At 33.2% G+C, this 25,789-nt stretch overlaps 2 protein-coding genes, 2 long non-coding RNA genes and 1 other non-coding gene across 9 annotated transcripts; 3 read left to right on the forward strand and 2 right to left on the reverse strand.

Moving 5' to 3' along the window:
- Positions 1–86: 86 nt before the first annotated feature.
- On the reverse strand, positions 87–2,615 carry LOC141671065 (F-box/kelch-repeat protein SKIP6-like). Of its 5 annotated transcripts, XR_012554927.1 has the most exons (3): positions 802–2,615; positions 677–729; positions 87–418 (listed from the first exon to the last, which is right to left on the reverse strand). XR_012554927.1 is itself a non-coding variant. In XM_074477156.1 (2 exons), exon 1 carries the CDS (start codon positions 2,210–2,212, stop codon positions 1,052–1,054), a length of 1,161 nt encoding a protein of 386 aa, XP_074333257.1. In that variant the 5' UTR covers positions 2,213–2,615; the 3' UTR covers positions 87–418; positions 1,045–1,051. The 5 variants fall into 5 exon arrangements, 2 of the variants coding, with proteins under 2 accessions (XP_074333257.1, XP_074333256.1); XR_012554926.1 differs by having other exon boundaries at positions 87–729; XR_012554925.1 differs by having other exon boundaries at positions 677–2,615.
- TRNAL-AAG (transfer RNA leucine (anticodon AAG)) lies at positions 94–174 on the forward strand. The gene has a single exon. It is a non-coding gene; the product is annotated as a tRNA-Leu (tRNA).
- Positions 2,616–3,231: 616 nt separating the features above from the next.
- Positions 3,232–4,043, reverse strand: LOC141672741 (protein MIZU-KUSSEI 1-like). The gene has a single exon (XM_074479395.1). The coding sequence runs from the start codon at positions 3,986–3,988 to the stop codon at positions 3,257–3,259; it is 732 nt and encodes a 243-aa protein (XP_074335496.1). The 5' UTR covers positions 3,989–4,043; the 3' UTR covers positions 3,232–3,256.
- Positions 4,044–6,092: 2,049 nt separating this feature from the next.
- Positions 6,093–9,387, forward strand: LOC141675092 (uncharacterized). The gene is made up of 2 exons (XR_012555884.1): positions 6,093–6,432; positions 8,757–9,387. It is a non-coding gene; the product is annotated as an uncharacterized LOC141675092 (long non-coding RNA).
- Positions 9,388–22,773: 13,386 nt separating this feature from the next.
- LOC141672393 (uncharacterized) lies at positions 22,774–23,585 on the forward strand. The gene is made up of 2 exons (XR_012555500.1): positions 22,774–23,002; positions 23,195–23,585. It is a non-coding gene; the product is annotated as an uncharacterized LOC141672393 (long non-coding RNA).
- The last annotated feature ends 2,204 nt before the right edge of the window (positions 23,586–25,789 follow it).

Consider the following 25,789-nt stretch of genomic DNA (forward strand, 5'->3'; position numbering starts at 1 on the left):
AATGTTTTTACATAGCAAAGCTACATTTGCTGATTTACTGTTCCCTTAAGAACTGAATATTTATAAATGCTTTTGCAAAAACTAGCATAACATGTTGATATGGCCGAGTTGGTCTAAGGCGCCAGATTAAGGTTCTGGTCCGAAAGGGCGTGGGTTCGAATCCCACTGTCAACAATTATTTTTTTTTTTAACATTTTTTGCTGGTGACATTTGCCTAACACATATCAGTGTCTGATCCAAATCAAATATGCAGATCAGTATCAAACAAAATGACATGAATCCATATGTATCGCGCTGGATGGGGAACTCAAATTGCTTCAATAGTCCTAGTGAGTAGTGACTTGTCCCTTGAGTGGATCTTCTTCAAATAAAGCTTTTGAAGGTCTGCAGACGTCCTTCCTGAGAAGGCAACAGGCACCTGCATTTTCGAAACAAATATCAAAAGATTTAGACAAATGGATATTTAACTATAAACTGGCAAAACCAGACCACGTTGTCAATAAAATTGCAGGTGTGTAAGTGAAGTTGACATAGTATCAGATTTATGATCTCCGTAAGCTTAAAGATAATGCCAGAGCCAGTGATCCAATGCGAAAGTTCATTTCTCAAAATTCGATGTTCATCAACTTCACAGAAAATCTAGTTTGGTCAGGTTCAGAAGAAGCAACAAACTCACCAAGACAACTGATCCAAAATAAAGAATCAGGGACTAGGGTTCTCAAAGATTACCTGCAAATTGGCCAATTAATGAAGTAAAGAAGAAATTTGTCAAGAACCAAGAAGAATTTCTACTGTGCCAACCTTAGCAACAACAATCTTTGCGAAGCACGTTACCATTTCAATACATTTACAGAAAAGTGCATCATTATAGTCTGAACTGAAACAAGTTTTTCTGATATCGCGACATAGTCCTTTAGGCCAGAGCTATGCACAATTCTGCTATATCATGCCATCAGAGTATACATGTTCACTAATTTGCGAAAACAGTATTCAAAATGTGCACAAAGGTGTATAACAAAGCTAGAGTTGATAAAGATAAATGACCTGAACGCTAGAGGTACACTGACAGGCAATGCACAGCTGATGACTTAGAAGGAAGCTGCATGATCACACGTTCCCTCAAAACCAGCCCGTTTAATTCACCATCACCAGCCTCGGAAACCTCAATCTCAACACACTTAATGTCCACCTTCACACCCTTTTCTGTTTTATGTTGTTTTTCCCACAACACACACAAGTTCCCATCCAAGGTACCCACAGTAACACCATCCAAAAACTTTGGAAACATCACTTTCAGCTCCTTCCACACATTTTTTCCGACATCATAACCAATAATATCGCCTGTAAATCGTTGAAAATATATCACCCCTGCTAAAACTGCAGGCCTTCCCCTCCACCTTAATTTACTCTTTTTCGACTCAATAACACTCCACTCTTCTGTAGTTGGATTAAAAACTATCCAATTATTAACTGTCCTCGCGTAAATTCTACCATCTACAGCACAACTTGTAGAAACCCGCATCTTACTAATATTAATCGGAGTTGATACCTTCTGCCAGACACCAATATCATAATCAAACTTCTCCATCCAACCCATCACATGTGTAATCCCATCAACAACTTGGTTCAAATTTTCATCAAGTTCTTCACTCAAACGCCCTCCCATCACGTAAATAACCTTATTGACAACTTCAGCAACAGCAGACTCTCTACCTAGTAGCATTTCAGGTCCACATTCTAAAGCATCAGTACTGCAATCATAAGTCCACACATTATTTATCGGAATATCATTGCTTGTACCTCCAAATGCATAAATTTTAGTGCCTAATACCGCGAACGTAGAGCCAGATGTTTGTAAATTGATAGGATCATTAGGGAAACTAGAACAACTGAAGTTATCAGGGTTTAAACGCAACTGGGGGTTTTGACTTTGATTAAAGATGCGCCATAAGTAGGTTGAATTTACTTTGAATCTGATGTAAAGAGATTCTTTCTCCAAGCACAGCTCTGAACGAGTGCTGGACCATTCCAATGGACTTAAGGCAGAGTTCCATTTTTTTGACACAAGGGCAACTACATCATGTTCTTCTTTTGGAATATATCCGATAATTAGGCGAGACATTTCATCTGGAAGGTCCGCGATCAGACGTTGAACTGGTGGATCAGAGACAGAGGTGGTGGCAGCCGGCATAATCGCCACTCGCTTAGACATCTTTTCTCTCTTTTTTCTACTGAATAGCACTAGAAGATATTGCTTGGACCACACTTCATATATTACTCGTTGATCACAACACAAAAAAGGATCAAATAGCTATTTGAAGCCTCAGCTATGATACCATGTCAAGAAACCAGTCACTTTAAAACCCCACGATGTTAGAGGAAGGTCCTTTCTACAATGTTATATTAGTATTCTAACAAACTCGAATATTAGTATTCTAACAAACTCAGCAGTTTTTCTGTAAGGTCAATGTTCATACCTACCCACTCTGTACATTTTCTAGAAATACGACGTATATTTTATTATAATTACCTTTTGTACACGCGTGAATTGAGAAGATCATATCTGTCTGGTATGAGCAAAGCTGGTCTCTCACCCTCTGTCTCAATGCACCTACCAGCTAATCATATTGGCATGGATCTCCAAATTCAGATTTTAACTCATTTTGACAACTTTACATGCAACATTGCATAGATGCTACTAATATATATGAAGAAGACAAATTATATTGACATTTTAGGAGAACCGGTTACTTAACTGACATGATCATCGAACTAAGTCAACTAACCATTATTCTATAAATGCTGAGTAACGACACTTCACTGTAACATTGCCACTAAACAAGTTATGAAAACATAATGTTGGAAGTTGGAATCAAATAATCGTTCAAGAATCTGTGGAAGATAAGCTCTGAGCGAGGCCTTTGATTAACATAAATTACTGCAATTAGGAGTTGGGAATGTTGGATTTTCTAATTCAGTCTTAATTTCTTACCTCCAAATTTAAGTAATTAATTAACAGTGCAGTAATTATTAACAAGGCTCAAATATATGTTGCACGTCAACTCAAGAAAACAAAGTTGTTATCCCGACCAGGTCCTCCCCCAGTGGCGAAAACTATGATAGCTCACTGGTCCTTGTGGTCCTTGTGGCATATTATCAAAATTAAGAACGTTTAAACAAAAATTGAAATTTATCATTTCACCGACCCATAATAATTGTTAATTGTAAATATCAACACAAAAAAACCGTGCATTGATCATAATCTGACAAAGAAAATACTCAACTCTGGACCATTGTTCCCATCAGGGCTTAACATGTACAAAGTTTCTGAATCTTTAGATCCTACTACACGATCAAAATGTGCCCTCAAATAGGCCATCTCATTATCCGGTCCTTCGACCTCCGGATCAACCGAAGGCAAGACTCCAACTCCCATTGACACAGCCTTAAGAAGCTCCATTACATGCAAATCTGCATCAGTAGCTTCTCTCTTCATTCCATAACCATTTTTCTTCCCATTACAAAAAAAAGACCACAATGGCTCTTCCATCAGCTTTGTCTTATCCTTTTCGGGCCGTTTTTCGCATTCCAATGCAAGTCTAACCAATCCAGCACTCATTTCCTTCTGCAAAACACTAGTTTGCATGCCTAGCTCAACCACAAAAGTTGGCAATGTCCTAGGGTTTTCTTGAATAGATAGACTAACTCTACCTTTTCGGAACCCGAAAAGCGTGCCACAAACTTTGTTATTGTTACCATGATGATCAGGTAATCTTCCACCAGGAAGCGTTGGGAAACTGCAATGAGGTTGGATTATTGGAAGTGTTCGAAAAACGTGACGAAAAACCCGAAAGGCTTTTCGTTTATGGTGTTTCTTGGATGGTTGAATGAGAGTTGTGGCAGGAGATGGTGGGGGTGGTGGTGGTGATGGTGGCACTGAGGGACTCGGTCGTGAAGGGCCATTGCTGATTCCATTAGGCTCCCCCATTACCGGACCTATTTAGAATCAGCAATGGTTGATTAAAATGCCATGCATGAGAATGATTAAGTAGGGGTGGTTGATTATTTGGGTTTAATCTTTAGCCTCTAAATTTATGGTGACAGAAAATTATAATACTTGGAATTTTGATTACTAATTTTCTTTATTTACTATGTTGGAAAAATGATGAAAATTACTTATAATTGCAATTACAGATAACTCCTCATCGATTAAATATTAAGAATATCCAATAAATCTATGATTTCCTGAATTACAAAGCAAAACTTTTATATTAGGAGAGAATACAAAAAAAAACTAATTTTCTAAGTTTTTTTTTACAATTTTACTATTTTCCTGAATTTTTTTATAAAAATACGGAATCAACCAAAATCAAACAGTCATGTAGTTGAATAGTGTTTTTTTGGTTGTTTTTAAGGTTGTAAGAGGTTGTACAAGGTTACATAGAGTTGCAGAAACTCGTCAAAAATTGCATTTGATTAGAGTTGCAAGAAAACCATATTTTTGTAAAAAAAAAAAATTAAAAAATAGTATTTTTGCAAATAAAGAGGTATTTTTGTAAATTTTTTTTTTAAAATGACGGTAATTTTGCAAAAATATTTTTGAGCTTGGATGATTTTCAAAAAAGCTCTTTTTATTTTAGTATATTGTAAATAACAATTTTAATATGTTGCAGTGAGATTTGAACATTACACCATATATATTAGAAATACATTTAATAATTACCAAACATATCATTTTAATATTTTTATTTGATAATTAAAAAATTGAAATAGTAATTACAAAATACTACAAGCCCTAAATATTGCCACAGTTTTTTCCCAAATATTTAATAAATGATAAATGTTCTCCTAATAATATGGATCACACATATGATAATGAATAAAATTTTGACACGTGTCATGTCACGTCATTTTAAAACTATTTTGATATAAGTTTTAGGTTAAATAGCATTTTGTAATTTAGACCCAAATTGTCCATATTGGGAAAAAAATTACTCTCATGAATTTTTCAGCTAAAAAATTAACATATATCTAATTATATCTAATTGAATACAGACAATTATAAATTACTAACATGCACGAAATTAAAAATTTAAATTGGTATTTGTACAGAATTCAATCTCTTAACTAGTGCGATCGAAATTAAAATATTAATATAAAATATTAAATTGGTACTTAATATATATTGAAGTTGATAAATTAATATGTATAATAAATTAATGCTAGTATTAAATTATTTAGTTGAAAGAAATTGAACCCGGGTATAATTATAAAATTCCAGAATATAGTTGTAATTTTGCACCCAATAGCTAATTTAGTTGTTATAGAAATTTAGGAGGTTAACTTTATTACTAATAGGATTCTTTTGTGAAGTGAATTGTATATTTGAGCCAACCATTTTTTTATTTTAAAAAAATTAATATCACTTAATATTATTTGATAATTATCTTTTTCAATATAGTTCACTTGATATTATTTAATTATTGATAAAAATTGTTTTTAAATTTAAAATAAAATATATATCATTTAATTTAATTTAATATTACTTAATAAATACTAAATAGAACTTATAAAATTTGTTGTTGTTAAAAAACTCTTTTTCAACTTAAAAGTAAATGAAAGCTGTGATGGACACTAAAATTTGGATAAAGCCATTACTATTACTTAATTATTGTTAAAGAGTGTTAATAAATTTAAAATAAATTAGGCGTAGATAGACGCTAACTCATAAAAAACAAAGGCTACATATAACATAAATCAATTCATGTTAATAATTATGATTCAATAATATAAATTTTTAAAAATAATTATATAATTATTTAGTGAGTATCAAATTAGTACTTTGATATTTTATATTCTAATAAAATATAGTTTTGCTTATTGTTAAAGAATATAAAAGCATTTTTATTTGAATAATTAAATTCAACCCGCTATTCAAATACTTTAATAATTAAAACATTTGATCTAAGTTATACGGTTCCGCTAAGGGTATAACCAAAATAAGACGAATATTGTCAGACTTGGCTCGAGATCGATTAGAAATGTCCGGACTCAAGTCGAGCCCGGGATAGAGTTGGACCGAATCTTAAATTGCAAGGTAGTATTAAAATAAAATCCCTTGTTTTGTCTGGTAGGCGAGTGTCACAGCCAAAGCAACTAAAGCACACATCCTCTCCACCTTTTTGTTTTTCCTTTTTATCCTTCTTCTCAATCTCAGTCCATCCTTTCTCTCCCCCTGTCCAATACACCCACATGTTTGATTTTGGAGATGAACTTATAATAGACACCTACAGAATACCATGGCTTATATGGATCCAACTTATAGTCATGTTCCTTCTCATTCTTCTCCTTTACTTCTACACTTTTGATGATCACTCAACCACTTCTGCTCATGACCCTTCTTCTTCAAACACCTTTTCAAGCATTTCTCAGGTACCCCTTTTCTTGTTTGTGTGTATTTTTGTGTCTATAGCTGCCTTTTCTTGATTTTGAATTAGTACTTCTTTGTTACAAGCAATACCCAGATACCCCTGTTTGTATTTGTGTGTATATTTGTGTCTATAGTTGTATCTATAGGTGCCCATGTTGGTTAATTCTTGATTTTGAATTAGTAACTTTTTTTGTTGCTAAGCAATACCCAGATACCCCTTTTTGTATTTGTGTCTATAGCTGCTCTTGTTGCATTTTCTAGATTTTGAATTAGTAGTTTTGCAGTTCAAGCAATACCCTTTTTGTGTTTGTGTGTGTATATTTGTGTCTATAGGTGCCCATGTTGCCTGTTTTTTTATTGGATTAGGTTTGTGGGGTTTGGTTTTATTGTTATTTTATGGTGATTAGATCTTGTTTTTAGCTGGGACTTAAGTAATTTATTGCTTTTTTATTTGTTTTAGCTGTGTTTAGTGTTAGGCCATTTGATTTAGCTCAAGGGTATGTTTGGGGATAGTTTCTTGAGGTTTTTAGATATGATTAAAATTTGAAAGTTGGGGTTTTTAGGAATCTTGAAGATAGAGTTTTCGATGTTCGGAGTTTTTTGTACTCTTTGCTTTGAAGTTATGAGATGAACAAGGGGGACTCTTTGGTTGAGGTTCTTGATAGCTAATTTGTTGGGGGTGATTAGTCTGTTTCGATTTCGGGAATTAGTTATTGTTTCACATTGGTTGTGAATAGGGTGGGGTTTTAGTTGATTAAGTGTGAGGAATTACTTACCTATTGAGCTAGCTTTTAGGTTTAGATTGGCTGAAAACCACCCAACATTCGTATTAAAGCCTATGTTGCAATCCGATTGGCTCTTAGTGGGTCTAGGGGGGGGGGACTTGGTCACATGGCAGGGGATGGTAGAGCTGAACTCGGTTAATTCGGCGGTTTCCGAGGTCTAATGTGTGAAGGGGGCGATTGTTGAATTATTGCACATCGGTTGTGGAATGGACTTGCGAGGTGATGATTGATAAGTTTGAACAAAGTCCTCACTCAACAAGATTGCTTTTGGGATTGAGGACAGACCTAATAGCACCTAAGTCCCAACATATATTCGAAGTGTTCTTGTTTTTCTACGAGTAGTAGATTAGGCTTGTTCAAGTAGAGACATATTGTTTAACAAGTGAAGGCAGAATACCTAGCATGACGATATAGTCATGCTTTGATTTAGTAATATTGACCGCCAATATAAGGGTTTTATTATCTACTCCGGATCTTGTGATTTGAACTCTTATATTGTATAACATAAACAAAGGTTTCATCATTTTACTTCGGATTTCATGATTAAAACTCCTCTTTTGTCTGATGAATAAGAGTACTACATTCGTGGAAAGACTGTACTACCATGTTCATACCAGCAATCAGACTGCCTCTGGAATAAATCTGTGGCGTTGTTCATATTCCTTGGAGAGTAGTTTATAGTATTATTTGTTCATCTAGTCGATTTCAGTTATTAATATCACATTTTTGTCCTACTTAATTAACTAACAATCAATTACAAATGATACAATCCCCTGACTTTAGTTGAACGTGAAAATTGATAAAATTGATCGGAGGACTCATTGTTGTTGAAGAACTTAGCCCTTCCTTAGTAGGAGGTTGGAAAGTACTGTACTTAGTTGTGCAAAGATCTGATCTTACTGAAAATGTATACCTTTAGTTTCCACAACACTTAAATCTAAAATATCGAGAGACATCTCTTTTTCATGATTAGACAAGAATAGGTATATGCAGCTAGTTTATACACATATTGGGACTATTATTTCTGTTCACACTATATGAAAGCTGTGACAGAGACCAGACTATCCTTATCCACATCTCTAGTTCCAGAAGCACCACTAAGATTAGCCAAAATGGTGATTATCTTACTAATAAAAGTAATGCTTATACGGTGTCATGTTGTGGTGTACTGCCATATCACTAACATGACTATATTCTTACACTTGCACATATATTCTTCAAGTTTTTGTGTTGACATTATTAGACCCTACATTCATGTGATGATGTGATGTATATCATGTGTTGTTGTCCAAAAGTAGAGGTTTTCATTTAATCAGAATATGATCAATAATGTTGGCATGAGGTCTGCTTTCCTGGGGTGTTCAGAAGTGCAAAACTACTCAAGTTGTATACATTTATATTAATTATACGGGATAACATAATAAATAAACACTTCTTTGTAACCTTGTTTAATTCATTCTCACGATATTGAAAAATATAAAGAAGCGTAGAAATAATAAAATATGTGGAATGACATTGAATAGTTTATCTGTCTGTGCTAGGAGCCAAGGGAAAATCAGATCATTAAAGAACCGGGATCGCATGCAAGCAGGGAAATAGAAAGAAGTGGGGACATCACTGAAGCTGAGGCTTCTTCAGGAAAAGATGAAACAAGTGACTCACATTTTAGGCATGCTCACCATCCTTGCCACTTTTTGGGGATAGCTAAGCAAGCTTTCCTTAAGTGCTTGGGTTTGGATTTCTCCTCTGAGAGCTCTTCAAATAGCAACGAAAGGAGGGATTAATATATACCTCTCACTTCTCTTCTTCCCTTTCTAAAATTATTCAGTTTTTGGGACAAGCAGCGGCAACTGAGAAATTTTTTTATTTTGCCAAATGGTGGTAACTCATTTGTGTCTCAAGTGTATCCTAACCCCAGGCACTAATGAAATCTTTCTTTCTTTCTTTAAATTTGTTTTATGTACATAGTTCAGTTAGGCTGGTTCTTTACCAATGAGATAGTGTTGGATAGCTTGTTCTATTGGCATACATCGGTGTCATGTTTTTAATTCTGTTACTATGGCTATCTTGCCTCACTACTTGCGATATCAGGTCTTTGTGTATAATTGAGCCATTCTTTTGCCGCCTGTATCTCTTCGGTATATTATATATATCTTACCATTTACTTGCTTAGTTCTATTTTCCAAGACTACAAGCATTTGCAAATTTATGGACTTATGGGAGTTACTAAAATCTTCTGGAGGCCTTGTGATTGGAGTTACTAAAATCTTCTAGAAGCTTTTGTATATGCAGTTTTCTCAGTTCTTCAGGCACCAGCTGCTTATGTTTTGCTTTCCTATTTTCAGGTTGGCCCAAATGATACCTTGGGCAATTGTACTCGTGGAGAGAAAATGTGTATATCATTAAAATGAACTAAGTTTCTTGAAATTAATTGACATTTTACCAACACTGAAACGTATAGTAATCAAAACGAAAAATTCTCAGAGTTCCTAAAGCATTTCCAATGTAGAGTTGTCGTGTTATTGACCAAGTAAATGAAATGAAATGAACTAGGTTAATCATAAAAAAACCACACTTCAAAGTGATACTTTTTTTTATCCCCAGACACCGACAATTAGTTGATCATATATTCATGCACACTCCTTTGTATTGCCCCTCTTGTTCTTTGTGTTATAAGTAATAGATCTCTTGATGTTATTTAAATTTTTAAAAATAATCTTAAAATTTAGAAAGGTAGAAACAACACAAGCTAGCAGGACAGCACATCATATATCGAACAGGTGAATCTGATTAAGAAAGATACGTGAGATCAGTACTTATACTTTTTAATTTTAAATACAGGTGTGACCCGTGTTCTAAAAATCGGTTTAGACGGTCACATAGTCACCTGCTAATATAAAGTATTAGTAAGAAATAACAAGTAATCTAATATATATATTTTCTCATTTAAAATATAAAAATGACATATTGTAATTAGTTTAGAAGTGTGAATTAAAATATACAGTAGTTAATATTGTAAACTCAATAATTTGTACATAATGAATGTCAAATGTGTGTAGATATTGTTTAATACTATTCTAATTTCTTTTGTCAAACAAATATTTGACATATGGATCATTATATAATTATAAAAATTAAAAATAATATTTATATTTTTTCTATTAATGTTCAGATTAATCAGTCCTATTAATCTCCGACTTACCCATTAATCATTCGAAAATACCCTCACCGCCCTGGTACTAACGATTTCTGGAACACTGGGTGTGACCTGTAAACTAGTGCTACTGACTTCAAAATTCAGAATACTGAGGGTGTACCTACTACAAATGATAATATGAAGTTTGGAAAATGTTAAATTCACAACTGTTTTTGAACTTCGGGAGCAAAATAATTTGTAAAAAGATCAGACTGCCCTTTCTGAATGCACATCAACGGCGGGGGGAATTAGTGTGAGGTAATTTATTCTTTTCAAAATTTTGAACGTAGAAAACAGCTCAGAATTTAACATTTCCCTAGAATTTACACTTTACATGCATTGTGTTGACTGGTAGATGAATTTATAGCTATATATGGGCAACATGTTTCAAGAAAAAAGAGAAGATACATTTAATGATGGCGGAAAATAAAGGAAGCATGTGTTTGAGCTTTGTTGAGTTAGTTATCAATGGTGCACGTAGGTGTTTTGGCCTGGAAAATGTGCATTCAGGGGCAGTTGCCCCTGCTGGAACATCTGATGATGCAAAGCCATTGATTCATGAACATGATGAAGAAGAAGAAGGTCAGTCTGTAAGTGTTTCGGAAGAAATCTCGCATGCAGCAACAGATTATTATTTGCCAGTCATTGCAGATCAAGAAACGCCATCTATTGTAAGTCTCTGGCAGCTTAGTCCCTCTAGCATTATTTGTAGTTGAGAACTATGTTCATTAGGAATCACATTCATTTGTAGCATCTCAGCAGGTTTGGCCCTGAAGTTTACTGGCGTGTTTAATAAGAACATACACAATATTGCCCCGTATTTAGTGCCGGGAAATTTTAAAATAAGTAACTTATGACTTAAAATAAACAACGGAGTAATAAGTGATAAGTTAATAAATACTTATAAGTTATATAAGTGTTTGGATAATTTAACTTATAAGTCATAATTGTTTTTATTTAAATGAATTAAAATAAATAATTTTTATATATAATTATCTTAATTCTTATATTTTAAGTTATATTAACATTTAAAAAAATATATTCTAAAATTAAAATTGATAAAAAAATGAAAAATAAAAAATAAGTTGTGAAAATGTACGTCGTTACCAACATTCAACTTATCAGCTTATAAGTTAGCTTATAAATTGTAAATTCAATTTATAAGTTAGGTCGACAAACACTCGTCAATAAGCTGTTACGGGCTTATAAGCCAATAAGACCACTTAACGGAATTGTCAAACTAAAACCCTTAGAGCCCAACTGATGCTACATCATTAAAAAATGGATTTACAGAAATAGGGATCAACTCTCCAACGCAAAACCCACTTCCCACCTCTAATAAGGCGCAGTTGAGTCGATTTAATTTAAAGTAAATGAAATTAAGTTAACAAAAAAATAACAGAAAACTAAAAAGTAAAAAATGAGTCGGTTCACCGTAGGGGATTGCCCGCTTTACAAGAATCTCCTCCAATGTAAAAGTCATTTAAATTTGGTTGGCCGAGCCCTTTCCCAGAGATCGAGACACCAACTGAACTTCCACTATGGATGCTCTGATCCTAACCTCTGTTATAAAAATCGGCCAATTTTTCAAAAATCGCCGATAAATCACTCAAAAATATGTCAAAATTATTTGTCCGATTTGACCGATTTCCAATAAATTGCCGATAAATTATTCGATTTTTAAAAAATTGTCCGATAAATCGCAAATCGATCTCAACCGGATAATTTTGATTTCTGAAATCTGTAACACTGATCCTAACATATATATTGGCTGCATATTTGACAAATTTATCAACAAAAAATTTCATAATTTCGGCCTCTTAAATTGTCAAACAGGTTCAAATATAGGTCTTGTTCGCATATAGTCGAGACGTGGACTATCCTAGCTTGAATCAAAGTAGTTAGGCAAATTTTTTTTGTGGTTCAAAATAATTTGGAAGGTGTTTCGGAGTATGTTTTCTATTGAAAATTATATATCTCAATTTCCGTGTAACTTTTCTTTTCTGAGGAACAATTAAACTCAGGTGAGCATGACATAAAAATGCATAATTATTTTAATAAATATCGGGACTTCCGGCACTATTCATCGTAATTGATTGACTATTAATTTACGTCTAATTTATAATATTAAATATAGTCATTAGTGATTTTGTTGAATTCATATTTATGAGTATTTTAATATAATGAAGTTTTTATATTTAATGTTAATACAAAATTAATGATATTAACCATCAAAAATGTGCATTGGCAAACATGTTCAACACAAATAGGAAATATTTTTCGGGACGGAAGAAATGGAAAGTATGTAATGAAAAATGTGCAACTATTTTACAATATATTAAAACAGAATACACGTATCATCATAGCTAATGTGTCGAGTTATTATGTTATGATGATGTAATTTTGATAATGTGTCAATTTCTTATTTAATATTATTTTTTATATTGCTTTAAAATCGTTGCTTTCATATTCTTTACTTTTCTCTCTTCATTAATTCTCATTCCCCATTTTTCACTTATTAATCTCCACTAATTTCTCTCATCCCCATTTTTCATCCTCTCTCATTTTAATTAAATTTCTTAGGAAGCCCGATCCGGCCCGATTTTTAAAAAATCCCGACACGATTCATTTTTTTAAAAAAATGCGTTTTTTAAATTCCGGATAAAACCCGGTCTGATAGGCTTTTTGTGCATCATGCTGTTTTATATAAGCACACAACCTGACAACGGAGTTGGTCTACTCAATTAGGAAAGACAAAATATAAAATTCGTGAAAAAATCATTTATGAGAGAATCAATTAAAGGCTAATTGCTGGTGTCACATATCATACTAATAAGATACAAGTTCGATCAATTCCGATACAACTAGAGTTAATTTTGAATGTGACTTTTTTGTTTTCAGGTGACACAGCAAGACAATGATTCACCGGTACCACCAGTAGTAGCTGCAGTCTCCGCCGCACCACCGCCTCGTCTTCAGACTGTAAGCAAGGGTTCCGGTCCCCAAACAAACTGAAACATGCACGCATGTATTCACACTGTATCTTCAATATTTCTCAAGTACTTGAACATAGTTTTGAGTCGTATTTTCGATGTTTTTTCATATTCGAGAGGCTAATGTGCACATTAATTATTTTTTTTATCACTTTTTTTTGCATTCGAGAATCTAACCCTCAATATTAGGAGAAAAAAAAGATGATAATATATGTTCAAGAGTATAACCTCTTATTCGGACCTTCCTCTATCATTTTAAGATTTTAGTGCGACTGATTATTTAACATGTTATCAGAGCGCGGTTTAGGAAGGGACTCGGGTTCGAGTCCTCCCGCCCCAATTTATTTAATTTAAATATTTGTTATTGGTATTAGTATTGGTATTTGTTATATTTGTTATTGTCAATATTGACGGAGAGTCTTGAAAAGTATAAGATCTTATTCGAACCTTCCTTAACGTTGAGGATGAGTATTGAAAAGTATAAGATCTTGTTCGGACTAATATAAGATATTCGGACCTTCCTCTGAGTGTTAAAAGTATAAAATTATGTTCAGACTTTCTATCAACGAACTTATCCGTCTCTCAAGAGTCAAGATCAAGGTACTTTTAGATGAAAAAAATGTGGAATTTAATTTGTTATCGTTAAATTGAGGTGGGCTTAGTTCATCATTATATTCCCTTAAAGAAAAATAAAGTATAAATTATTGAGTTTGGACCCGTCTAGGTTGCCTCATGGTGCCCTACCCTAGGGCCCAAGATCTAATGCATAAATGACATTGCATGCACAACTTCCCACTTTTTTAATGGATAAAAAGTGCTCAGAATCGAGATAATAATTGTATGGGCTTCGGTAAATAAATACTATTTTTACTTTACAATAAAAAAGTCAAATTTATAGAATTTAGTTTTTAGTGAGCGTGCCCTAGAAACAGTAAATGTACTTTAGCTACAATCTTGTTCTCTCCTTGGAAGAAGGTTATTATTATTGAGAATGAAATTTAAGAAAAATGGGAAAAAATGAAGAAGATTTAATTAAAGTAAGTCGGTGCAACTCAATATGATCCGCTTATATAAACAACAAAAAATATGTTATTTCAAAATTATGATGCAATAGAATAAAAGACAGAGGGAGTACTAAATAAACAAGACATTTTGTTGAATTGTGAATTCTATCGATTTATAAATATAATAAACTACCAAATTCTTTAAATTTACATTTGATAATGAATGAATACAGTTGTTAAAAGAAAAAATAGTATCAACTTCAAAAGTTCAATTTTCTCCAGATATATACGTGTCACATTGTAATGTATAAGTAAATTTTATGATAATAATGGTACATGTTAGGGATGAGTGAAATAAAAAAAAATTAAATTAAATTATTAAGTTGATAAATTAAATAAATTAATGGTACTTATAAAAATCTGAAAAATCGAAATTATATCGGCTAAACAAATGTTTCAGAAGAGTTTACATTTTATCTTCGGTTTTTCGTATCTTAAAAACTGCCCAATAATTAAAACCACAAAATTAAATTCCTTTTGTCATCATTTTATTTTGTTTGCATATGAGAATCTAACTTTGAATGTTCAAGCAAAAAGATGATAATGTTGGAGCATATCGACCCACCTCTCCTGGCTCGTGGAGGAGCATCTTTAAATTTTAATGATGTGTTACATCAAAATTGTTACTAATATTGTCAAGGCAATAATGCATCAATAATAGGAATATATTATTTATTTTTTAATTATATTTTTAGCATCTTTCTTGTTAAAATCTATTTCAATAATTAATACTTAAATTTGCCAAATTATTGATATACAAGTAAATATAATTTAAAATAGACACGAAATTACACGTCTTTATTATTTTATTTTTTTTGAAAAAAATAATAATTCAATAACAAAAAGCCATATGGCATGTATCTACAGATATGATCGAAATTGAACAAACGCATAATTATATCGCTGTTGAATCCTTCCTCCTTGGATATGCAACCAAACGATTTTTTGAATTGATATATACATGATCTAATTTTCCAATTGTTATTTTTAGCAATCGACCACAAATATATCAGCATACAAACATTTATCACCCGAATCAATTCCATGAAAATTTCATAGATCTGTAATCTCGGACATGATGAACTGCAAACAAATCAAATAAAACCAAACTCTCACAATGAGAGACAAACAAAACTCGAATAAATTGGAAACTTATTCAAGATTAACAAGATATGAACTAAGAGATGAACTAACAATAATAAAAAAAAAAAAGAAGAAATCGGGGATTTCCACCAGTGAAAACCGATGAAAGCCCCTCAAAAATAACAGGGAGGTTGCTTTAAGTTTTAGAGAATTTTAGGGTTTTGCTTGAAGGGCCCTAGTACATATTATATAGAATATCAGAGAAGTGATGATTTGCATTATCAATGGTGAAGTAATATATACTATTACAGAGCTATCAATCCGCAGCTAATTAAGACAGCATGATATTACAAGACTTAATATCAGGGAGAGTATCAAGGTTATAAGGGAGAATATTAAGGAGTTAAAGATCAGGAGAGCATCATGATATTAGCATAATTTCAGTCCTTATTACGCCCCCTCAAAACGGTCGGCCAAGATGAGAGACCGATTTTGTGAACTAATGAGGTGAATTGAGTACGTGGTAGAGGCTTCGTAAGAGCATCAGCTAATTGATCATTTGTTGAGATGTATGACACTCGAAACTTTCCGTCTTGAACATTTTCACGCACAATATGGTAGTCTAGGGCAAGATGTTTCATTTTGGAATGAAAGACCGGGTTGACACTAACATATGTTGCCCCTGCATTATCATAGTAGATGACCGGAGGAACAATAGATGGTATGCCTAATTCTGAAAGCAAGTTCTGAAGCCATAACAATTCCGTTGTTGCACTTGCTACAGCTCTATATTCTGCTTCAGTTGATGAGCGCGCCCGAGTTCGTTGCTTCTTCGATGACCAAGAGATTGGATTTTTGCTAAGATAAACAATGTAGGCAGTAGTGGATTTATAGTCATCTGTATCACGAGCTCAATCTGCATCAGAATAAGCAGGCAAGGACTGAGGGAAGTCTTTGTGAATTGACAATCCCATTTTCAGTGTACCACTTAAATAGCGCAGAAGTCGTTTCATGGCCAATCAATGCTCTTCTGTTGGACGTTGCATGTATTGTGCTAGCTTATTGACAGAGAACGCAATGTCCGGTCTAGTGAGCCTAAGATACTGCAAGCTGCCAACTAAAGCACTGTACTTGGTAGGGTCTGGAAGAAGCTTACTTGCCTATGTTAAAGGAGGATGAGTTGCCAAAGGAGTTACAACTAATTTCGCCCCGTCCATGTTAGCCTTGCATAAAATGTCAGATATATACTTCTTCTGACTTAAAAATAGACCATTAGGAAGGGAAGAACTTCGACTCCCAGAAAATAAGAAAGGTCTGTTGGAGATAGTAGCAATAAATTCATCCAGAAATGATGTTGAATTGCTAGTAACAATGAGATCATCTACGTATACTGGTACATAGAGGACCGATCCATTCACGCGTAAAGTGAACAAGGATGAATCTGAAATTGTGTTTCTGAAACCATAATCAAGTAAAAAATTACGCAATTCTTTATACCATGCTCTCGAAGCTTGTCTGATCCCATACAATGCTTTATTTTATTTACATATAAAATTTGGATGAATGGAGTCATTGTAATTTGTAGCCAGGAGGCTGAGAAATATATATTTCATTTGTCAAAGTACCTTGTAAAAATGCATTATTAATGTCAAGTTGGCGTAAAGGCCTACCTTGACTGATTGTAAGAGAGAGAATGAGGCGTACCGTTGCTGGCTTAACTACAGGGCTGAACTTTTCAATGTAGTCGATGCCCGGTCGTTGATGAAAGCCACGAGCTACAAGCCGAGCTTTGTGCTGTTTAATTGTACTGTTAAGATTTCTTTTTATATAAAATACCCATTTACACTTAATAATATTTTTGGAGATTGAGGGAGTTACAAGATCCCAATTTTTGTTTCGAATAAGGGATGCATATTCTTCATCCATAGCTTTTCTCCGAACTGGGCTCTTAAGAGTTTGAGCGACAATTTTAGGTATTGTTTCGGTATCCATCATTTCAGCAACAAGGTTCAACTTATTTATAGGCTTTCTGATGTTATTTCGTAGCCTGAGGGTCATAGAATGAGATGGAGGTGGTGACAGTGGTGGTGGTGGAGAAGTTGTATGTGAAGATACTGCAGAATTTGATCCATTTGAGGAGGAGGAGGAAGGGGTGAAGGAAGATGAGGGGGTATATGTAGCTGTTGGAGTGGTCGTTGGTGAGGATAAAGAAGACCCAGAGGCATCAGATGATGGGGAGGAAGATTGAGTATGTCCGGGTGAAAGTGGGATATTTAGAGGATATATTTGGTGTATTATTATGAGGAGGCATGACATCTGTTTGTGTAGAAATAGGAATAGAAAGTAGACACCATTCTTCAATGAGTTTTTCTACAGAATTTGAGGAAGATGCCATATCTGAATATGGGAATTTATGTTCCAAAAATTGAACATGTCTTGAGGTGTATATGTTGTGAGTTTTAGGATCAAGACAGTGGTAAGCACTTTGAGTTGAGGAGTAGCCAATAAAAATGCATGGCATAGATTTCAAATCTAATTTATGATTAGTGTAAGGTTTCATCCATGGATAACATAAACACCCGAAATTTTTTAATTTCTGATAATTTGGCATTTTTTTAAAGAGCTTGAGGTTAGGAGAAGCAATGTTTAAAGTTGAGGTGGAAAGATGATTAATAAGATAAATAGTTGTAGAACATGCATGTGTCCAGTATTCTAATGGCATTGAGGCATGAGTAAGAAGAGTTAAACATATTTCTACAAGATGTCTATGTCGTCTCTCAGAATATCCATTATGTTGAGGAGTGTGAGGAGGAGTAGTGAGGCGTGATATGCCATGAATACTTAAATATTCTTTAAGAGCTTCATACTCACCACCATTATCTGAGTATAAGGTAATTAGTGGTAGTTTAAAGTATCTATCTACTTGGGCTTTGTATCTTATGAATACATCTTTTGTATCTGACTTTTGTTTTAATGGGTAAAACCAAATATACTTGGTATAATGGTCGACAAAGATTACATAATATTTGTAACCATCATGAGAATAAATCGGAGAAGTCCATAAATCCGTGTAGATATATTGTAAAGGAGCTGTAAAAGAGATAGAAGAAATTGAAAAGGGAAGTTGATGACTTTTATTGCAAGCACAAGAATTACAATTTAAATTCGAAATACATGAAACATTTAGATTATTTTCAAAAATAAGCTGCTTGAAGACTTTAAGAGACGGATGCCCTAATTTATGATGCCAATCAAGTGTTGAACTGGAAGTGGTGCTTACGAAAACCTGAGGAAGAATAGATTGAATTTCATATACCTCAGACCTAACTGGACCCTGGAGTAGAATCGATCCCATTTGGATATCCTTCACATGAAAATAATTGGATGAGAATTCAATAACAGCGTTAATATCAGCACATAATTTTGAAATAGATATGATATTACGAGATATTGAAGGAACACATAGAACATTATGTAGTTTGAGGGAATAGGAAGAATGAAATTGAGTAAGAGAGCCAGTGTGAGAAATATTTAAACCTGCACCATTGTAAGGAGCGTATAGAGCCAAGTTTTGGAGGTTTGCAGTTACATGATGAGATGCTCCACTATCAAGAAGCCAAGTAGACGTAGAGAAAGAGTCACGCACATGGGTAGTATGGACTTGTGGTGGTGCGTATTTTTGGCGAGAAGAGGTAGGTTTGTAACTTGGATTATAGTTCTGATGAGGAGCTATAGCATTTGGAAGTCTTTGAATGAACTTTGGACAATGAGATACAACATATCCTTGCTCTCGGCACCATTAACACTTGCCTAAAAAAAGGACGAGACTGACGAATAGAGTTATTTACAGGAGTTGAGAGAATACTATGAGCAGTAGACCGACTGTAATTGCGACTCTGAGGCTGAGTTGAAGCTGCAAAAGTTGTCACAGGGAGATAAGAGTTGTGTTGATTTTGCTTAATAATGAGCTCTCGATTAATAAGTTTCTCGTGTAATTCTTCAAATGAAATTGATGTGTCCCTTCCATTAACAGATTCGATTGTGGAATCGTAAGGAGTATCTAGACCCAGTAGCACACGATCAATAACATCTTCATGTTCCATTGGTTTTCCTAGAGGAGCAAGTTGATCCGCACAACTTTTAATTGCTTGCATATATTCAGCGATGGTATTATTTCCTTTAGATATGCGGTTGAATTGATCCTTCGATTGTTTGATATGACCTCTTCTAGGTTTGGCATAAGTCTTGGCTAGGATATCCCAAATATCTTTGGAAGTGTTGGCCTGAGAAATTAATGGAACCAATGATGGTGATATAGTACCAACAAGAGCACCGAATAATGATTTGTCTTGACGAGTCCAAAAAATGAATTCTGGATTGGGTTTAACAATATTTTCTGTAGTGATTGTAGGTGAAGGAGAAGGAAGAGTTCTGTCATTATATTTGTAGAGATTGTGACCTATGAGAATGGCCTGAACTTGCATTTTTCAAGATAGGTAGTTTGTAGAGGTGAGTTTAATGGTGTTGTGTATGTTGATGAAGGTGAATGGTTTGGCAGGATCTTCACTGTTGGGAATTTGGTAAGTATGGGTGGAATTAGCCATGAAAAGGAAAGGATGTTTGTCTTAGGAAGATAATAGTTGATAGGATCAAGAATCTGATACCATATTGAGAATATCAGAGAAGTGATGATTTCTATTATCAATGGTGAAGTAATATATACTATTACAGAGCTATCAATCTGCAACTAATTAAGATAACATGATATTACAAGACTTGATATCAGGGGGAGTATCAAGATTGTAAGGGAGAATATCAAGGAGTTAAAGATCAGGAGATCATCATGATATTAGCATAATTTCAATCCTTATTACATATGATATTATTTTCATTTTAGGAGATGTCAAAAAGTGTCAAAAATTGGTTATTTTGATTGACATCATAAGTTTTCAATGGATAGCATAACATGATATGTTGACGCACTTTTTAGGGACGGTCATTGAAGATGATCTGAGAGCCTAAGACCAAGATACATTTTTAGGTGATTTTTCTCGAGTCTTTTATGTGGAATGATTAGAGCTTGGTAACAAAATAGCCAATTTTTAATTTTTAATATTTTATAATCATAATTTCATATTTTTGGCCATAAATATCACTAAATATGGCGTTTCGGGTTTCACAGTAGATAATACGCCGTTTCGTCTTCTTCAATCATTTAATACACTGTTTCGTCTCCCACATCAAGACAAATATACATTTTCATCCGGGATAACACACTTGATTACGTTATACGAAACAATACAACACCCCTGAAATTTTTTTAAAAAAATTATATTATACAAAACTCAACATCCAATGGGTAGGCCATCTTCTTTAGAAATGTGATATTTTAATGATTAACTCCGCGAATTAGCGAATTACAAGCTGCATAAGGCCATCTCCAACATTTGTGATACAAAAATTCAAATTTGGATCACCAACTGATCCAAATTTCTGACCAACTCCAACAGTGTGATCCAAATATTTGATCCAAATTACTTTTTACATATAATAATATATAAATATCATATTAAGCAAATTTATCTAAAATTTATCATTTAATCATTATTAACAATTTATATAACATTTCATAAATTAATTAAATCAAAAAAAATTAATACACATAAAAATATTAAAATTGTGCACTTAATTCACGAAAAACACATTTATTGCAATAATTAACATACAAAATATCATTGTAACACACTAATTTTCCGAATTAGTATATTCTTCCCACAAATGCTCAAATAATGCATTCTAAGTGCAATATGTGCCTCTTTATTTTTTATTTTTAAATTTTAATGAAATTATGTTTTCTCATTATTTTAAATTTTATTTTAAAAATAAATTTTGTTAACTATTAATTATATTCTATTATTAATTATATAATTAAATAATCAAAAATCAATTTAAAATCTCGTAAAGTACAAATAACAAGCCATTATTTTATATTAAATCAAGTGATCCAAATTTGGATCAGTGAATAGTAGTGATCCAAATTTGGATCAGTGAAAATTTGGACCAAATTTGGATAACTGTTGGAATGAAATTTGGGATAATTTGCTCCAAATTTAAATTTTTGGATCACTTTGGATTTGCCCTAATACTATCACGTAACTTTCAATTTTTAGTAATGAAACGGCAAGTATTTTCGGCTTTTAAAAAATAGAGTAGCTCTTCAAATAACCAATCTAATTGATATTCATTAATTAAAATATTATGTGAAGTGCTGGTGCACGAAATGATGGGAAAATCTAATATAAAACAAGGCAACAGTCTTCTAGACACATGTTATACGTACCTTGTTTTATTAGTTTATGTAAATGTAAATTATTTAATCATACATGTTATCTCACTGTCGTAGATTTCTAGTTATATCTAATTATTATATGTCATCATCAGATTAATAATGCTATGATAAAAATACATTTCAGATGTTACATGTATAAAACTGCGAGAATCAGCTCGGGCTGTATCTGTAACAAATAACAATGCCACCATTCAACCTGTTGCTGTTACACACATTTCTAAAGTACTCTTTTATTGACAAAAATTAAAACTTTTTGCCATCTTGCATTACATCCATTGCTTTTATAAGCTGTCATCCACATTTCTTTATGTTATTTTCTGCCATTTTAACCCGGATTTATGGTTTCGCGTCGTGTTCGTATTTGTAAAACGGTTTTTTCGTATCAACTTCAATTTGATTAGTAAAACTGGATAATTAAATTGAAAGAATAAAGTTCTTGTTTATGGATTATTCCGGCTCATTCCATGTTTTTTTTTCAATTTTTTAATAAATTATACGATAAATTTAATCGTGTTCGAGTCTTGTTTCAACTCATTTGTTTCATTTTACTCCCTTCGTACCAAAATACTAGTTCCTTTGACGTTTTACGCGTACTTTAAAGTATATAAAAGTTATAGATCCATATACTTTTTTCAAAAATTTCTTTTCTTGAATTAAAACTGAATATGCATACTTTTATTTAAAAAAAGAAAATTTGAAAAATAATTTGAAAAACTATTTTTTTATTTATCTTAAAATACACGTAAAAAATCAAACGAATATGTATTTTGAGACGGAGAAAATATATATTTTTGAAAGGCTACGAACTACAAGGGATATAAATGTAAAATGCTAAGGTTGTACTATAAATAAGTTAATAATGTTTTACAAGGCTTTTGGTTGACCATTGAGTAAGATCATCAAGAAGAAGAATAGGATGACTAAAGAAGAGGTGAATGTGATGAGTGAGAGTGAAGGTGCATATTACTCTCCATTTTCTTGCTGGAAAATGCTGTGGAATATACTAGAACAATTCATCAAAAGATTCAAGATCATCATTGGCTACATGGCTTTTGCTTCACCATCTCAAGATCATGCACAACCACAAACCACACAGTCCATTGTATGTTACTACACACACAAAATAAGTTGCACAATACGTAAAGGGTGTCTGGTTCAGCTTATTCGGAGAAAATAAGTACTTATTTTTCTGGAAAATAAGTACTTATTTACTCATTTTTTTGAAAATAAGCTGAACCAAATGCCTCCGTTGTACAAGTGAATTTCGTTTAACAATTGTGTTTAAAAATTGCAGGAGGAAGAGGAAGTGGTGGAAGAAGAAGAATACGTGGAAACAACGACAACCACGACGACGACGAGTAGATCAATTGTAGGAGGAGGCATAATGATGTTTAGAGCGCCACCGAGAAGAAATACGGCGTCTAAAGGAAGAGGTGTAAAGACCCACTGATCAGTTTCTGTTCAACCATTCTCAAAACAAAGTACGGTGATCTCATTATATAGGTCGTTTGACTGTTTAGTCGAAGCATATTGAGTTGTGTGCAGAAAAGTTAAACGATTCATGTAAAATTCGAGCAGTGTATATATGATTCATGATCAGATCTGCTGTGTGAAGATCCCAGAACATGTTTTTGTATGTTTGATATTCATATTATGTCAAAAATTACTGCTACCTTTAGATCCTACGTTTAAGTTCACTGCTTCTGATTTACACACTCTCTATAAATCTATGCTGATTAGTTACTAAAACGGTACCCCTCGTCCCATGTTACGTTTCCCATTTTGACTTTTTACATTATTTATGCGATTTACTATTAATTTATGTCTATTTTATAAGATCAAATATAATCATGAGTGATTTTGTTGGATTTGTATTTATGAGTACTTTAATACAATGAAGTTTTTATATTTAATACTAATACGAAATTAAAGATATTAACAATCGAACGTGTACATTGAAAAATGTGTCCAACACAAATAGAAAACGTTTTTAGTGACGGAGGGAGTACAAATTATAAATGGAAGACGAAAAATAAAAAATCGTGAGATATCATATACGTACTTGATCTCAGTTTTCGTAACTAAATTTTACGGTATGAATCATGAATGAAAGAGGAAAAATCAGAAATGTGACACATCGTATATGCACATGATCTCAGCTTTCATAACTACGGTTTAAACTTGAATATGCGTTCAATTTTCTTATATTTCGTTTCAAGGGCATCACTTATCGTATTGATTTGTGTAGTTTTGATGTTATCTGACGGAACTAAACAAATGCTTGATCACATCCGATTAAACATGAATCTGATGACATGTAATAAATGACAAACAGAGAAGTGTAAATTCCTTACCTGCTCTGTACTCGTAAATTAATGCTTGAACAAAACTGATTTTTAGTAATTTATAATTAAAAATTAAACATATGTTTTGTAAGTTGCGAGTTGTGACAGACAGGCGTGCATCCACTGCTCCACATTCATCTGTATAGCACACATGCTTAAAATGGTTCTTGTACTGTACATACGCTTGTGAATTTGTAGATTTGTGTCCATTTATTCTTCAAAGGGTGTATGTTATAGAAATCGGCAGATTTTTCAAAAATCGTCGATAAATCGCTCAAAAATCAGGTAAAATCATTTGTCCAATTTGACCGATTTTCGATAAATCGCTGATAAATCATTCGATTTTTTAAAAATCGTTCGATAAATCGCAAATTCGAATAATTCCGATTTCCGAAATCTGTAACACTGCGTTACAGTAAAGAACATCTATAAAAACACATCACGAGAATTCGAAACTTAACATGAGTAGTACTAGATTTTTATTTGTTTAAATTCTCGTATATTTTAAAAAATTGGGCAATGTAGCGAGTAGGTACATTTTAATCTTACTGTCTCATCAGAAATTAAAATTTTCATATTTTTTGTTCATCCGTCACTGCTCCAAAAACAGGACGGAATTAGAACGAGCAGGTATAGCCATATGAGCGAGAGACAGATTTGATAAACGATCGTAGTTTAAATGAAGAAAATTTTGATTTGATCGATTTTATCACGTTTTTGTTCAATTTTGATGATTTTTATAGATCCCGTATGGTTTTATATTTAATGAAATGAACTGATCGGAAATAACCACAAACTACGATTCGGAACAAACAACGAAAGACTAGTTATGGACTGCAAACTGCAAATTTTATTTCATGATGTGCATACACAATGTTTCAGGTGCCGGGGGCACACACAGTCGCGCGCACACACACATCTGTGAACGGCTAGGTTCTCGGAGGTTTGAGTCCCGGGACGACACCTTTACCTCCCAGGCGACCGAGGCGAAGGGAGCGTTCGCAGCAGAGGGGATTATAGCCACAGCAAAACGGAGTACCACAGGCAGCTTCTCTTGTGTAAAGCATAAGGGCAATCAGTAACAAACTTATTAGCTTCAGAACACAGCACTTCAGTGTCATATTCCCCATTTGCATAAAGATCTTAAATTGCACAATGTGTAACATCTTAGTACTTTATATTGATTTCTATTTATACCAAACCAGGGTAGGGGATTCGGGTACGAGTTCTCTCGAGTGTCATTTGCGTACACGTAGAGGGGTGTATTCAATTAAGATTTTAAAGAATTTTTATGGGTTTCTGAAATCAAGGGGTATTCAATTTGAATTTTAAAAGATCCTTTAAATCTAATGGTATTCAATATAGAATAGAAAAAGTCTATTAAAATTTGAGTGTATTTAATTTAGATTTTTAAAAGTTTACTGAGATCTGGCGGTATTCAATTTGGATTTTAAAAATCCATTAAAATCTAATGGTATTCAAAAGTCGGTGGATTTTTTTATTTGAAAAAGTGGTGGATTTTGATGGATTTGCTAGTTCATTTT

The sequence above is a fragment of the Apium graveolens genome, chromosome 7, assembly GCF_009905375.1.
Source record: "Apium graveolens cultivar Ventura chromosome 7, ASM990537v1, whole genome shotgun sequence".
Lineage (NCBI taxonomy): Eukaryota > Viridiplantae > Streptophyta > Magnoliopsida > Apiales > Apiaceae > Apium > Apium graveolens.